The sequence below is a fragment of the Trachymyrmex septentrionalis genome, unplaced genomic scaffold, assembly GCF_001594115.1.
Source record: "Trachymyrmex septentrionalis isolate Tsep2-gDNA-1 unplaced genomic scaffold, Tsep1.0 scaffold11, whole genome shotgun sequence".
Taxonomy (NCBI): Eukaryota; Metazoa; Arthropoda; class Insecta; order Hymenoptera; family Formicidae; genus Trachymyrmex; species Trachymyrmex septentrionalis.
Window position 1 is genome coordinate 1,814,657 of NW_017304228.1, and position 15,474 is coordinate 1,830,130.

At 34.8% G+C, this 15,474-nt stretch overlaps 1 protein-coding gene across 6 annotated transcripts in view; it reads left to right on the top strand.

The window, feature by feature from the left end:
• LOC108749530 (basement membrane-specific heparan sulfate proteoglycan core protein) overlaps positions 1 to 15,376 on the top strand; it is a 203,761-nt gene extending 188,385 nt beyond the window's left edge. For 3 of the 6 annotated variants that reach the window (XM_018488309.1, XM_018488319.1, XM_018488327.1), the window contains 16 exons: positions 167 to 306; positions 377 to 557; positions 808 to 1,080; positions 1,475 to 2,029; positions 2,320 to 2,740; positions 3,052 to 3,280; positions 3,339 to 3,630; positions 3,788 to 4,048; positions 4,553 to 4,819; positions 6,196 to 6,354; positions 7,006 to 7,275; positions 7,508 to 7,659; positions 7,915 to 8,222; positions 8,515 to 8,981; positions 9,230 to 9,398; positions 9,903 to 10,733. In XM_018488309.1, the coding sequence (XP_018343811.1) occupies positions 167 to 306; positions 377 to 557; positions 808 to 1,080; positions 1,475 to 2,029; positions 2,320 to 2,740; positions 3,052 to 3,280; positions 3,339 to 3,630; positions 3,788 to 4,048; positions 4,553 to 4,819; positions 6,196 to 6,354; positions 7,006 to 7,275; positions 7,508 to 7,659; positions 7,915 to 8,222; positions 8,515 to 8,981; positions 9,230 to 9,398; positions 9,903 to 10,017 (4,259 nt within the window). In that variant the 3' untranslated portion in view covers positions 10,018 to 10,733. Of the gene's footprint in view, positions 1 to 166; positions 307 to 376; positions 558 to 807; positions 1,081 to 1,474; positions 2,030 to 2,319; positions 2,741 to 3,051; positions 3,281 to 3,338; positions 3,631 to 3,787; positions 4,049 to 4,552; positions 4,820 to 6,195; positions 6,355 to 7,005; positions 7,276 to 7,507; positions 7,660 to 7,914; positions 8,223 to 8,514; positions 8,982 to 9,229; positions 9,399 to 9,902; positions 10,735 to 11,215; positions 11,610 to 12,675; positions 13,049 to 13,631; positions 13,834 to 14,060; positions 14,412 to 14,918 lie in introns of those variants that run through there. The other 3 variants (XM_018488293.1, XM_018488301.1, XM_018488334.1) reach the window with 2 other exon arrangements.
• The last annotated feature ends 98 nt before the right edge of the window (positions 15,377 to 15,474 follow it).

A 15,474-nucleotide genomic window follows, 5' to 3' on the forward strand; every position in this document is an offset into this window, starting at 1 on the left:
ATTGCACACAGAATTGTTCAATTCAGTAATTCCATATCTCTCTGTTGTTACTCGTCATATCGTTTTATTGTTGCGCCAAGTCTACTGCAATTTCATGATCATGAGAGAAACAGAGAGAAAATCGCATTTGTTGATTTTTCAAATTAATTTTTTATTTCCCTTACAGTTGGAGAACCGCAAACAACTAGTACGCAGAGCCCAATATCTCCACCGAAAATCACAGTTTACATACAAGAAAATGAATTCCAGATCGTCCATACAGGAAAAACCGTCCGATATCATTGCACAGGCAGATCCAGAGAACATGTAAGTTCTTCATTGACTCGGCTTATAAAATGCTTTCATAATTGTAATCTCTTTTTATGATTAAAAATAGGAATCGGTGAACATTAGATGGGAGAAAGAAGGTGGTCAATTACCGCCTGATAGAAGCGTGGACGACTCGAATGGACTTTTAGTAATTAGAGATGTGAAGGTGTCTGATAGCGGCATATATGTCTGCCAAGTGAGCGACGGAACAAACATTGGATATAAAAAAGTCACACTAACTGTTGGAGGTATAGCGCAAACATTATTAATTTTAACTGTATTACGTATCCAAACTTAATATAATCTCGTAAATTATTTTACTATAAATTTTGCGAAACAAATTAAAGAATAGATTAATTAATAAATCTCAATGTTATTTAATTAATATACATTATATTACTGGATGCAGCGTTTCCACAACACTTGCTGGAAATACCAGGTACAAATCATAACCGTGTCAAATCCGTAAATAGAACGTAATTTTATGCCTTCTTTAAGGAACCAACCCGGTAGAGCCTAGAGTCGCTATAAGTCCATTGTATCAGCAAGTGAGAGAAGGTGAACCTGTTGAGTTCCGTTGCGAAGCCACTGGTAATCCGCCACCTCAACTGAATTGGATAAGAGTACACGGAAGTATGAGTCCGGAGGCGACATTCTACAATGGCGTATGGAGTCTTCCAGCCGCGTCGAAGAACGATGCAGCCGAGTACAAGTGCGTCGCTAGGAACAACGTTGGCGTAGACGAGAAGACGACCATCTTATACGTTCAAGGTACGGTCAAAGCATTCAGAAATCTCGAACATCACGAAATTGAAATCTCAAACTATTATAGATCATACGAGAATTATTTTTTAATCCTCCGTCTGGATCTTTTTTCTCCAGTGCAAGTGGTTTACTGTTCTAGGTTTTCAAAAAAAAATGTAGAAAAATTTAAAATTATTTTTTAATATCTTTATTACACATTATTAAATTCTCTTATTTTAGAAAAGGAGAAGCGGACTCCGCTGTCTTTTATTTCAAAGAAATTTGAGAGTCGAATTCGATTGTACCAAAAGAGAGACCTAGATTGCAGATGAAGGATTAACATTGATTTAATAGTATTAATCTGAAATTTACAGCTACAATTCGTGCTTTATTAATAAAGACTTCACATTCTACGTTGCAGATAATCCTAATAAACCACCACCTCAAGGCTTACCGCCGACTATAACTCCGTCCGAATGGTCCGGAACCAGCGAAGATGTCGTCAGGTTGATCTGCACACCGTCTCAACATGTGAATGTCACCTGGACGAGATCCGGCGGATTGCCGTTGCCTTATACCGCCAGTCAACGTGACGGTATTTTGACGATCACCAATCCCACCCCGAGCGATTCCGGCATATACGTGTGCACCGCGACGAGTGTTCGCGGAACGGAGACGAGCACCACTGCCAGGATTACGATAATGTCTCGGAGAGAACCACCATTGGTCACGGTCAGACCGTTTCGGCAGGAGGTGAAACAGGGCACTGTGGCTGAAGTACGATGCATCACCAGCGGAGACCCAGGTCTACAGGTGAAATGGAGCAAGTACACGGAAACGATGAGCTCTCGTGTCCAGCAGGTAGGAGACATGCTCAGGATCATTAACGTCCAGGTCTCGGATCGAGGAGTATATCTCTGCCGGGTTACTGGCCCCACAGGCAATTACGAGGCCAGTGCCATCATCGAAGTTGAACGTAAGTTCATAATACTTAAAAAAAAAACAAAATTCTCCACTAAGTCTGCTATATATGTAATTTATATTCAAATGACTAAGTAAAAAGGGTTTTAAAAATATTTAAATTAAATAAATTTTTATTCTTCAAATTATATTAAAAAGTTACGTGATATAAATCAGAAAAGAATGCACATTTTTAATTGATACAATTGACATCAAATTATTGATTTTTCATATAAATCGATATAAAAAACTCATTTTTGTTCCAATTTTTTATTAATTCAAGATCAAATTATCTTTTTATTGCAGCTCGTGAAGCTCCAGTTTTAGAGCTATATCCACAAGATATACAAACGGTCATCCTCGGCGGTTCCGCCGATCTTCAGTGTCGCGCGAAGGCCGGTTTCCCAGCGCCCGAGTTGCGATGGTCTCGCGTAGACAATCGACCATTCGCCTCCAACATCGAGCAACTTCCTAGTGGACTCCTCAGACTGTCGAACATCACAGCGAACGACGACGGTGCCTACATCTGTTCCGCGTCAAACGAAGTCGGCTCGACGTCAGTCATCGCGCATATCGAGGTGCAGTCTATGCCTGTGATCACTATCACACCGCAACACGGTATCTTACAGGTGAAACGCGGAAGTCGAGTCCGTTTGATGTGCAGCGCGAACGGTCATCCGCAACCCAATGTGGCTTGGAGCAAATATGTGAATGGAATAACGATACAGTAAGTTCACTTCATTATCGTACAGTCTTATGAGTTAATAACAATTGCAGGAATTAATTTTTAATTACCTTAACTATTAATTTTAAAGTATAAATTTTTACATTATTGAAATACAATTTTGCAGTGTCTAGGCAACAAATGAAAATTTTATTACATTATATATAAATTATATTATGAAAATAAATATTATGAAAATAAATAAATTATTAAGCATTTAAAAATTAAGCTTAAATTATGATTTAACTTGGTTGTATCAATGCTAATTATTATTAGATCACATAATAATTTTGTGACATTATTATGATTTACAGGGACACATATAGCAGAACAGCGGCTACTCCTTTAAGTGCCGTTTACGAGATATTCTCTGTTTCACCCGACGATGAAGGATCCTACACTTGCACAGCTACGAACGCCGTAGGAATAGCCGAAGAGCGTGTCCAGATCCGCATTGAAGATGATGACGATTATGTGCCTTGCACTGGCGACAGAGGCGATATTCCATGCGACGATGATCGACAGCGACCACAACCTGATTCTGTAAGTATTATAATTTTGTCGCCTCAATGACATGTTTTTAACGAAAAATGATTTACAGAGGGACCCGAATCAAACAGAGGGAGGAGTATTGATTCCCAAAGACTACTTGAGAATCCCGGACGGTGGCAAAGTGGAGATGCGTTGTCAGGTCTTCGGACCAGATGGAGACCACATCTATCTGGACTGGAAGAGAAGCGATCATCGTTCTCTCCCCGAAGGTAGCACAGTGCACAATGGAGTGTTAAGTATCCCAACTGTTGATAGAAACGCTGCTGGAGAGTACATCTGTTTGGGCTTGGATCCTGCCGGCACGGTACTCTTCCGGGCGAAATCTCATCTTGAAATTATATGTGAGTATGAGACGAATATAAGACGCATCAAATTAATGTACAAACAAACTGCAAGATTCAAACCATATAGAATAAGTAAATTTGAAATCGATTTTTCTTTAACAGTTTCTTTAAGAAAAACTGCATAAAGATTAATTAATTTTTTCTTCGATTTTAGCTCCACCAAGAATTGAATTAAATCCAACGCGCCAGACAGTAGGACCTGGAGAAAATCCATCTATAATTTGCACCGCTACAGGAGATGAACCTCTGCACATCGAGTGGAAAGCCATAGGACGTCCGTTACCATATTCTGTATCGGACAGCGGTGGCATCTTGCAATTCCATGGCATCACATATTCCGACGCTGGCAAATACGTGTGCAAAGCAACGAACGCAGCAGGAACGGCGGAAGCGGTAGCAGAAGTTTTAGTTAATGGTTAGTTAATAATCAGATTTTTAAATTTGCAATGTATAAAATTTGTTTTTTATTTTCTCTTAAATAATTACATTTATGTAAAAAAAATTATTTAATATTAAAAGAAAAATCTTAGAAAAAATATATAACTTAATTATATACTATATCTTTAAAAAAATATTTTTTTTTATGTGAAATCCAGCAAACAATTAACAATAACTTAACTATTAGTTATAATTCTTCATTCACTAATATAACTGTAACATAATATGTATTATATTAGAGTTATATATTAGTACAGTTATATATATTATTAGAAAATTGTAACTAATAATTATGTTACTGATAATTGGTGATTACTGAGAATATTCGTACATAAAAACATTAATTGGAATAAAAACGTAATATAATTTTTTAATATTTGCTAAAACAATAATAAATATCCGTCAAGCCTAAAATGTGTTTATTAAATATTTGAGGATTGTTCAGTGCAACAAACTATAAATTAATATTTACGATTTGCAGAACATCCTTACGACAATGCAAGGATCCGCGCTGAACAAAGAGACGTAGTAACTCATGCTGGTAATTCTGTACGCTTACGTTGCGAGGTGCGCGAACGTGCGACGATCCATTGGAGCCGAGAGGGGCTATCGTTGCCTACCAACGCGCGAATTGGAGAAGATTACTTGGAGCTGACGCAAGTGAAACCGGAAGACAGCGGAAGATACATCTGTCAGATCCAGACGAGCCGCGGTGTATCCAGCGATTATATTAATTTCAACGTTTCTCGTAAGTTCAGCTATATTTTCACTAAGTCTCGTCGTTTCAGCATCATTTCACAGATTTTTGCTTTCATTCGAATGCATTTACTGAAGATCGCAGTACACACGCTAAATGATGTGTCGCCTATTGAAAAATCCTAATTTTTGCCTTTAATTCTTTCGGGAATGTTATTCTGACTTTTAATATCCCGAAAGGATTAAATCCCAAATGCTTTTTTACAAAATACTTTGCTATTTCTCAGCGATTTTTCATCAATAGAACATTTTGGATTTCTGGTTCATCTGAAGATTTCAATTTCTCATTCCGGACGCGACGAATATAAAATGCCAATTTCACGTTTGCCTTAATAAAAAAAAAGAAACAGTACGGAATTATTTATCAAAAATTTAAATAATTAAAATATATATATAATACATATTTAAACAATAGCAATTTAAAAATAAGTCTATTATTTTATAAATTTATACTAATCCGCATCACTCATATCACTAACAAGCGCGCAACAAATTATACTCTCAGACAATACAAACAGCAAAAGACATCGTGCGAAAGCATTAAAGGGAACACGTCAACAAACAATCTGAAATTTAAAATTTTCTGTAATCAACTATTGCGTAGATAAATTTTTAAAAAATGTAAAGATATATTATATAATATATAAATTACAAATTTGCTAAATATTAAATATTTTTTAAAAATTTAGACTGGAACAATTCCTTCCGCCGCGGCATGATCAGACAGGTGGTAGGTTTCCAGAGGCAAGGATGACCTAAAATAGAAAAAAAAAAGAGTTTAGACTATCTTTAATTGATTTAAAGTTTAAAGTAGAAAATACTAAATTTAAGACACTTATTAATTATACCTTCGGAAATACAAAACGAATATTGAAAACTAACACTACGTAATATCATGTTATACATTATCACACCAATAACTCGGAAAAAATGACATTTATTGTTTGCAATATGTTCTTCGGAACACAAAATGTAATTCAGTTAATTACCATTGAGATATTGCAACAAGCAGACAAGAAAAATAATAGTATATCGGTTTACCCCGCTATCCTGCTTTGCTTCAAACTCCTAATTCTGGACAAATTTGGGTAGATTGTGTATCCCTAAAATAAAAATTAATCTACGCAATAGTTGACTTTAAAAAAATCTCGAATTTTAGACTTTGTCAGAATAATATGACTCCTTAAAAAACTTAAACGTTTAGATGTCTCTTGAATTTTTGTATAATTTAGTCTATGATGAGATTATATATATATATATATAGTATATATTACAAACGTGGTTCCATGAACGTTTCCACAAGTTTAGGTTTTTTACAAAGCTCGCGTTATGATTTAGTAGTTAATTTGCTTGCGGATTGCATGCCAGTGTACCGATCGCAGTGCAGGCACTGGGAGTATCAATGCAGAAGCCTACAATGCATTCCGATGGAATACTTTTGCGACGGCTATGTTCAGTGCAACGACGGTACTGACGAACGCTTCTGCCGCAACGCGCGCTATCGCCAATATCTTCAGAGACGACGCGGTTTGTTTTGAGATATATGTGTGTTGTGTGATGTCCCGTAGTTCTCCTACTTGTAGTGAACTGTTCTTTCTTGCTTACTGTACGAACCCATGAGGAAAGGATACGGATTAAATTAAATTATGATGAAGACTCTTTGACCGAAAACAAGCTCGGTAATGTGTACAAACAAATGAAAAGATATTCTAAAATGTTACGAGTTTCCCGCCAGTTATCTTTTTATAAAATGTAGAAGAATCTAATGCGGAAGAAGTGCACCCGTATCCCATCCTTGTCAGCAGCAAATACGTGTGAATCAACATACATATACTTCAGATTTTAATTCGACGCTATTTTTTGTTAAAACTTTTATTCTGAGTAAATCTCTATGTAATATTCTTCTACAATCTTTGAATGCTAATATTAATTATTCCTTCGACAAGAAATAATTGTTTTTATTTACGTAATTTTTCCTGACGAATTTCAAACATAATATAAGGAGTTTAGATACAGATACATCAAATAAAACGCTGCAAATGATACATCTCGAAGTTCATTTTAGAAATCGATAAGACTGTAGTATCTTCATGCTACGATGTGCAAAACAGGATATACATTTCCTAATTCTACGATCAATCTTAACAGATATAGCCAACATGCATAATTCGATTCTAGCTGCTGCAGTGCCTTCAGTAAGCATCGAGGTGTCTCAAGATCCAATAAACATCGGCGACACCGTTGATATACATTGCACATACACTGGAACACGCAATCCACGTTATCGCTGGACGAGACCGAATCATGTGAGCCTACCAGCAAACGCACAGGAGTACGGCAACGTCTTGAGGCTAACTAATGTAGTCGTTAGCGATAGCGGACCCTACAGATGCACAGTTGACACACCCGAAGGCCTACTCGCGAAGGACTTCAATTTGATCGTCCACGGTAATTAATAGACAAACAATTAATATATATATGTGGCAAACATAGATAATGAAGTATTTACGTGAAAGATTACACGTATATTCTTCTATATATATATCTCCTTTAATGCACAAATATCTACTTTTTGCCAATGCCCACTCAAACTGCATACGTTTTATGTAAGTATAAAGCTAACGAATAATTAATTTTATTATGAAAATTATTATGGACAAAGGATTTTATGACCTTCCAGGCGGAATCCTCGATGAACCAGCGATTGAAACCAAATTGGCGCCGTACGGATCAAGTCTGGAAATGGATTGCCGGTTAGATCTCGATCCGCCAATACAATTCCAGTGGAACAAACTCGGCGGACTTCTGCCACGTGACAGTCAGACTTACGAGGTACTTAAAATGCATACGTATCATAAACCTATTTCTATCTAATCAGGAATTTAATATCCTAGGATAATTTCCTTATAGAAATTTAAAAATGGAAAGTAGTATTACTTATTTTGAGTATTAAAAATATTATTGTGCTTTTAATACTCAAAATAAATAATTTCCAGTATTAAATTGAATTTTTGTAAATGTTATATTATTTTAGTAAAATGTTTTATGTCATTCGCGATAATTTGATATATATTTTTTATTTTGCAGAACAAATTAAAATTAACTAATGTAAAGGCTGAAGACGCTGGAACGTACATTTGCTCCGGAAATAATGAAGAATCGCGAGTCGAAATACCTACGGTGCTAGTTGTAACAGGAGTTGTGCCTAATTTTAGTCAGGCACCTGAAAGTTACATCGCTTTCCCTCCTCTACCTGACTCCTACCTCAAGTTCAACATTGAAATCTCTTTCAAACCGGAAAGTTACGATGGCATTCTGTTGTACAACGACGAATCTGGTCACGGTGACGGCGACTTTATCATTTTATCTCTAAATAACGGATATCCACAATTCAAGTAAATAAAACAAAATCTTAATAAATATATACGAAACGTGTCACGAGTAGCGTCTTTTATTTTACTTGTAGAGTTTCAATAAGCATGGAGTCAATTGACTTTTATCTGAAGCTTTATCTAAATAAAATTTTGACTTAATTATATAAACTTAATTATATGATTAAAAATAATTTTAAATTATTTTTAATTTAAAAATAATCGACATTAAATTTAGCATAGAAATTGTAATAAAAAGTGGATAATTTCCTAAACGCGCATTATTAACGAATATATACAACGAATTTCTTAACAGATTCAATCTCGGTTCTGGACCAGCTGTCATTCGCGCGGATAAGCCTGTCACCTTGAGCGAGTGGCACACCATTAAGATTCAACGCAATCGAAAGGAAGGGACAATGCTGGTGGACGGCGAAGGCCCTTACAAGATGGTCGCTTTAGGCAGACGCCAAGGTCTCGATCTTAAAGAACCTCTTTACATCGGCGGAGTGCCCAGCTACAGCAGAATCAACGTGCAAGCCGAGGCGAACACTGGTTTCGTCGGGTGCATCAGCCGACTAGTCCTCGGAGAGAAACAGGTCGATCTGATTGGCGATCAGACTGACAGTGTGGGCATTACAACTTGCGAAACCTGCGCCGAGAATCCCTGCAACAATGGTGGTGTGTGTCAGGAAGCAGCCACGAAAAACGGCTACACATGTCTATGTCGAGCCGGTTTCAGCGGCAAACATTGCGACAATATCGGACAATCCTGCTATCCAGGTATGATAATTTATCACATTTTAATTTATACTTTTTGTCCAGTTTGCTGTGACTACAATGATGTCTATCAATATTAATTATGATCTATTTTGTAATAGTTGTAATTATTAATCTTAAAAATTGCATGCATAATATATATGTGTATTAAATATTATTTTTTTTAAATCTTAATATTTTATTGCTCCACAATTTAAAGTTTTTAAGCAATAAGATATTGTAATACTAAACACATTAAATGATGATGTTAGGTGCTTGCGGAGAAGGTGAGTGCATTGATGAAGAAGTCGGCGGCTTCCATTGTTACTGTCCAATCGGGAAGACGGGACCAAGATGCGAGCATTCGGTAAACATCTACGATCCGGCTTTCCATGACGACAGAGCTTTCATCGCTCACGAGACTCCAAAAGCTCTTAGACGGTAAGTACCTTTGCTCGATCGAACGCACGTGCACGAATTATTTCTTAATTGCACTTAGTCGATGTTAGAAGCGCACATGATGGAACATATTGTCACGGTGATTGTGTCTCATATTCATTTTATTTGGAATTTTTTTGATTATTTGTATATAGTTCACCTGCGAAAAATGAATGAAATAATAATTATAAGACACTCTCTGGAAAATTATTCTTCAAAATATTACAAGATGTGAGCAGTTTCGAATATCATTAATGATTAATAACAATTGTACAGTTAAAAATAAATTGTATTTAATAAATTTTGTATTCTACTGAAATTTTTGGAACACGAAAAAATCTTTATCTAGATATAAGAATATTATAAATATAAACATATATTATAAAAATCTATCTTTACGCCTTTGACGAACTAACAGATTTAACTATAATTGGAATATAGGTACTAATCTCATTGTCAGTGCATATGAACATCCTCAAGCATCCTAATTACTAAAATTCTTTTCAGGGAAAGAGAGAGTTCGACCACTACACACAGTCGATCACGATTACGCAACGCACAAATTAGGAAACCACGATCAAGGCCACATCACCACAATAATTTGCACCACACAAAACATTAGCTAGACCTAGCACCAATTTTACGCACTCAGAGAATCATTACTTATCCAATCACAACAATAAACTTTTCCCTCCGTCTAATAAAAATCACCGTACATAATGAGCTATCTAAAATTTTTAAGATATGTTTATGCCTGTATCCGAAAAAATTAGTCAGTTCGATTTATTTTTGTGCCAATTTTTCACTGCCTACTTTTCTTTACGCGTAGTGGCGATGGTTATGATAGTAAAAAGAATAAACAATGAATTCTTAATAGGTAGTTTGTAACGAGCCTGCATAGTGCGTAGTTCCTTGTAATGGACATGGTGCTGTAACGTTAGAACAACAGTCAATATATATATATTTACGAATTAGTAATTAATACGTTTTGTACAGCTTCTTAATTAATACATTTAACGCGTCACTTTAGTCATTATTAATTATTAAAAGTAATACGTGAAGTCACTGCCAAATCAGTCGCATTTAACAGTTAGTCCCCACTCAAGCTTAGAAAACGTCAAAGTCGTAACAATCACATACGTGTATATGACAGTTATATATGACAGCATATGTAAAATGTTTGTACTTATATATCTAAGAATCTATATATATATATAGATATATATATATGTATTAAAAGAAAGAGATGTTTCACGTACGAAAGATCGTTTATATACTCAGCAGACTCATGCTATACGAATAAATATTTTTAAAGCAAATAAACAGAAGTTAATGTAATAAGCCACATACGTTAATTTAACGTTTTATTCAATTTCATCACCTTGCATGTCGTAAAACGCTAAAAAAAAATATAAAACAAAGAGGTAAGTTTTAAGACAAAAACATTATTTATATATTTGTTTTTATAGTTTACCTAAATGAGCTTCTATAAATGTTTATGTACATATACGTATGTATAAATCCTTTTCTGCTATGTTCTTTTCAATCTTTTTGCACGTGTGCTTTCGTGTGCAAGTCGTAACAGATTTGATTGCCATTAATTTCAGTTAGCTTTCTTTTTTTGTAAACAGTATAAAGTAAAAAGAATAATTGAGTTATTTACATAAATATTTTACGTAAAGGAGGATAAAAACTAAAAATGTGCAAATTGAGTTTTATAATAAACAAACTAAATGAAAAACTAACACACGGCATTGCTTAAGATCCTTTGAAAATATAAAATAATATATTTTTCTTACCTTTTCTATACTTAATTCTAGGCTTAAGGTAGCCATGAGTTTTAATCCGGCGGACTCTGGAGACGGAATCTTGATGTATTGTTCTCAAAATGACGAAGGCCTCGGAGATTTTGCAGCACTCGTGATAAAGGATAGGCACGTCGAATTTCGCTTCGATATCGGCTCTGGAATAGCGACAATAAAATCGCCTCATCCTATTCAACCTGGTGTATGGGCGCATGTGACAGTGAATCGAGATTTCAAGGATGCGAAACTGTCGGTAAATGGTGAGCCATTTGTGGAGGGCAAGTCACTCGGAGCTGCGAGAACTATGAACCTAAATACGCCTCTTTATATCGGAGGGGTTGATCACAGAAGAATCACGATCAATCGAAACGCCGGTGTTGATCGTAGCTTTCGTGGATGCATAAGCGAAGTAAGCAAAATTATTGATTATTTAATTAAATATCAAACTCCGTAATTAGCTCTCTGTCTAGTATTATTATTTAATAACAACTTTAATAAAAAAATCATAATATTCGTAATATTTTTTTGTTTTAAATTTATAGAGCTTTTTGAAAAATGCCTTAATCTTCAGATTTTATCTATTTTTTTTTTTATGGAAATTATACGATGAAGATCCTAGAATACTTCAGAATTTATATTGTATACAGGGTGTCTAGTAAGATGGGCTACATTGGGAGTGGAGAATGGATCAAAAGAAACAAACAATTTTTATACTATTTTGACATACTTGCTATAATTTTCGAATTAGAAAAGGAAATGTCTAAGCCAATATACGGTTAAGCTGCGCCGATTCGTAGGACGGCCCACACTCGAGCTGCAGCGGCAGCGGTGCGCAGAGAGGGAAAACAAGCGCTCATTGCCTGGCACAGCCTGGCATGGTGGTCCTATTGTTTCGCTTCTTCCCCCTCCTTGTGCACCGCCGGCGCTGCCGCTCGAGTGTGGGCCGTCCTACAAATTCGCGCGGCGCGACTTAACCGTATATTGGCTTAGACGTTTTCTTTTCTAATTCGAAAACTATAGCAAATATCTCAAAATAGTATAAGAATTTTTTGTTCCCTTTGATCCATTCTCCGCCCCCAATGTGGCCTCGACCCATCTTACGAGATACCCTGTATGCATATAAAGAATTTTAGAAAAGATATACCTAGAGAGAAAAAAAAAATTATAAAATAATAAAATATAAAATAAAAATTATAAAAAATTTAGAAATATATACTTATAAAAATTGTTAAAAATTATATGATAAATTTTAGGAAAAATTTTTGCCAAAATCCGATACTTAATATATTTAGTTACTTTATCTAATTAAATTAATGAGGACTTTCCAATAAAATCTTTAAGAAAAAAGCTGTATTTATAAGGACTAACATAAAGTATTACAATAAGATGAAAATATATAATAATTAACAAAAGTTTATCGCAATAAAAAAGAAGAAACTCCATTTTTAATGGATATTTGTTAAATTATGTTATAGCTCGAAGTTTCGTCAGTCAGTTTGGATATAATGAAGTCATCAATCGACGCGGCTAATATCGAGGACTGTTCAGAGCCTCACCCGAATCAAACAATGATTCATACCATTATCACTACTCCAGCATCCACGCAATCGCCAACAACGCTGTACTATCCTTGTTCATCGAATCCTTGCATCCATGGCCAGTGTCAAAATTTGAACGATGATTATTCGTGTACATGCGAATATGGATACGCAGGCAGAAACTGCGAGAAGATGCAAAAACAATGTGAATTTCTCACCCCATGTAGAAACGGTGGTACTTGTACAGATCTCCATGACTCCTACAAATGCGATTGTCGCCTCGGTTACAACGGGCAAAATTGCGAAAAGTGTGAGTATGAGAGAGAGAAAAAAATGTATACTATTTATTATATCTAAATTATAATTAATTATGCAAAAAAAATTAATTTCCTACATTTTTAAAGATATGTGTACGTAAAAAAAAAGATGAAAATTATTTCTCGTAACGCTTGTATATATAGATCTCTTTATATAAGATACGTTATAAAAAGTATCTATAATAATTAAAACATAAATAACAATAAATATAGGGCGAAGTAAGAGTCGAACACATTTTAATTTGTAACACAATTAAAAAGAATAAATTATAAATAAAGAAATGTAATGTTTTATATTTGAATTTAAACTGTTTTCTTTATTCTTCTTTTCTTTATTTGTAATTTATTCTTTTTAATTGTGTTACAAATTAAAATATGTTTGACTCTTACTCCGCCCTGTATTTATTGTTATTTATTTTATATATGAAGAGTCCTTCTATCTGTTAAATTAAAACATACAAACAGTTAAATATGATTTAATTATATTATATTAGAATTGTATATTTAAAATGTATAATAAAATAATTAAAAAATAGAAATAAAATAATTATGAATAATGTGATTATATATTTATAGTAGCAGAGATTACGTATGATGTTGCCTTCAGAGGAGACGGCTGGCTGGAACTAGACAGATCTGTTATGATTCACGAAGAAGAGCGTGAGGTTTTCGGTCTTGAGATCAGCACTAATAAGAGTTACGGATTGATCATGTGGCATGGTCAAACGCCGAACGATCTAACTGCCGATGATTACATCGCTGTTGCTGTAGTAGATGGGTAAGCAATACCGAGCGTACTTTAATAGCAATTATAGTCTATTTCACTATTTTTTTAAATTCAATTGAATTAAAAATTGCATTTTCTATTTAAAATTTTGAATTGAGGTATTCTCACGATGCGTTTAAAGAACTAAATTTTTTTTAATTAAAAGGCAGAAGAACCGTCCACTATTCTAATTTTAAGACATTTTGAATCTTTGTATATTTATATTTTTGTGTTTCCAGATACGTGGAGTATCAATACAACTTGGGCTCTGGTCCCGCTGTAATTCGCATCACGGCCCAGCGCGTCGATGATGGGGAACGGCACAGGATAATCCTAAAACGTCAAAGAAGCGACGGTAGCATCGAACTGAATGGCGAACATACTGAAAGCGGTGTCAGTGACGGACTTCAGCAAATTCTTGATGCAAGGGGTAACGTTTACTTGGGTGGTTTACCTGATTATGCAATGACTTACGGTAAATACCACGACGGATTCTCCGGTTGCATTTACACGCTGGAGGTGCAGGACTCAGGAGCTATCGATATCGGCGAGAAGGCCATCAGGGGAATAAATGTCTCACCATGCACCAGGTAAACATTGCACCAGAATTAAAAAAAAACATTTTTTCTCCAAATTTGTAATTTCACAGTATTTTTTTTTATATTAAAAAAATTATTTCTACTATTTGAAGCTAATTTCTTCTTACAGATCTTTAGATTTTTATTAGTAAATTTAATAGTTTAGATTGTAACAAACGTAATACTTAACTCAACAAATGATACATAAAATTTGATTTTTAATTACTTGCCAGTAATCTAATGAATTGTATTTTATAAAATTTTTAGATGAATCTCATTCTAAAAAATGAAATTTTATTCTTAAAGATTTTAAATTGAGTCACTCTTAAGATTGGTTCACTTTTTACTCTTTAGAGTGAAATTTCTCTTCAAAGAATTTAGAGAAAGTAGAAATTATTCAAACAATATATTAATTGTTCAAATAATTTCTACAATTCATTAAAAATATGAATATAAATTATATGTGGTGACGTTTGAACTGACTAACGTCATTGGATATTTATTTCGCATGCTGCTCAGAGTAAGATGGATACCATCTTCGCTGGTATTCACAGATGCGGATACGGACGGATTCGATGCATTTGTACCACCGCCGCCGGTGAACATTATTCATCCGAAACCCGCGTCCAATCTTGCCGCGTACGATATGACGAGTTATTCATTATTAATTATACTTCAAAATCTCATCGCTTTGACTAGGGACATTAAGGAACAAAGTGTACTTTTCACGCTGTTATGCGTAGACGCAGTTAACGTTCTCAACGGTTTGTTAAGCTAAATGAATAGAACATTATCGATTTCACTTGTCGGAAATACACATTTCCCTTTAGACCAAATCATGTTATTATCAAATCACGCTGCAAATGTACAGTATTCTTTAAAGGGTGTGTATTTCTGCGAGTTTGCATAATATGTACAGCTAATAAATTTGTAAATTATTTAATGCTTAACATCGACGTTGGAAGTAACACGGCGAAATTACGGTACGTCACTTTTCCATCATTTCTTTTTTCTGTTACAAATATTAATGTACTCGACATTCAGTCATTACTAATGCATAATATGTAAACTTGTT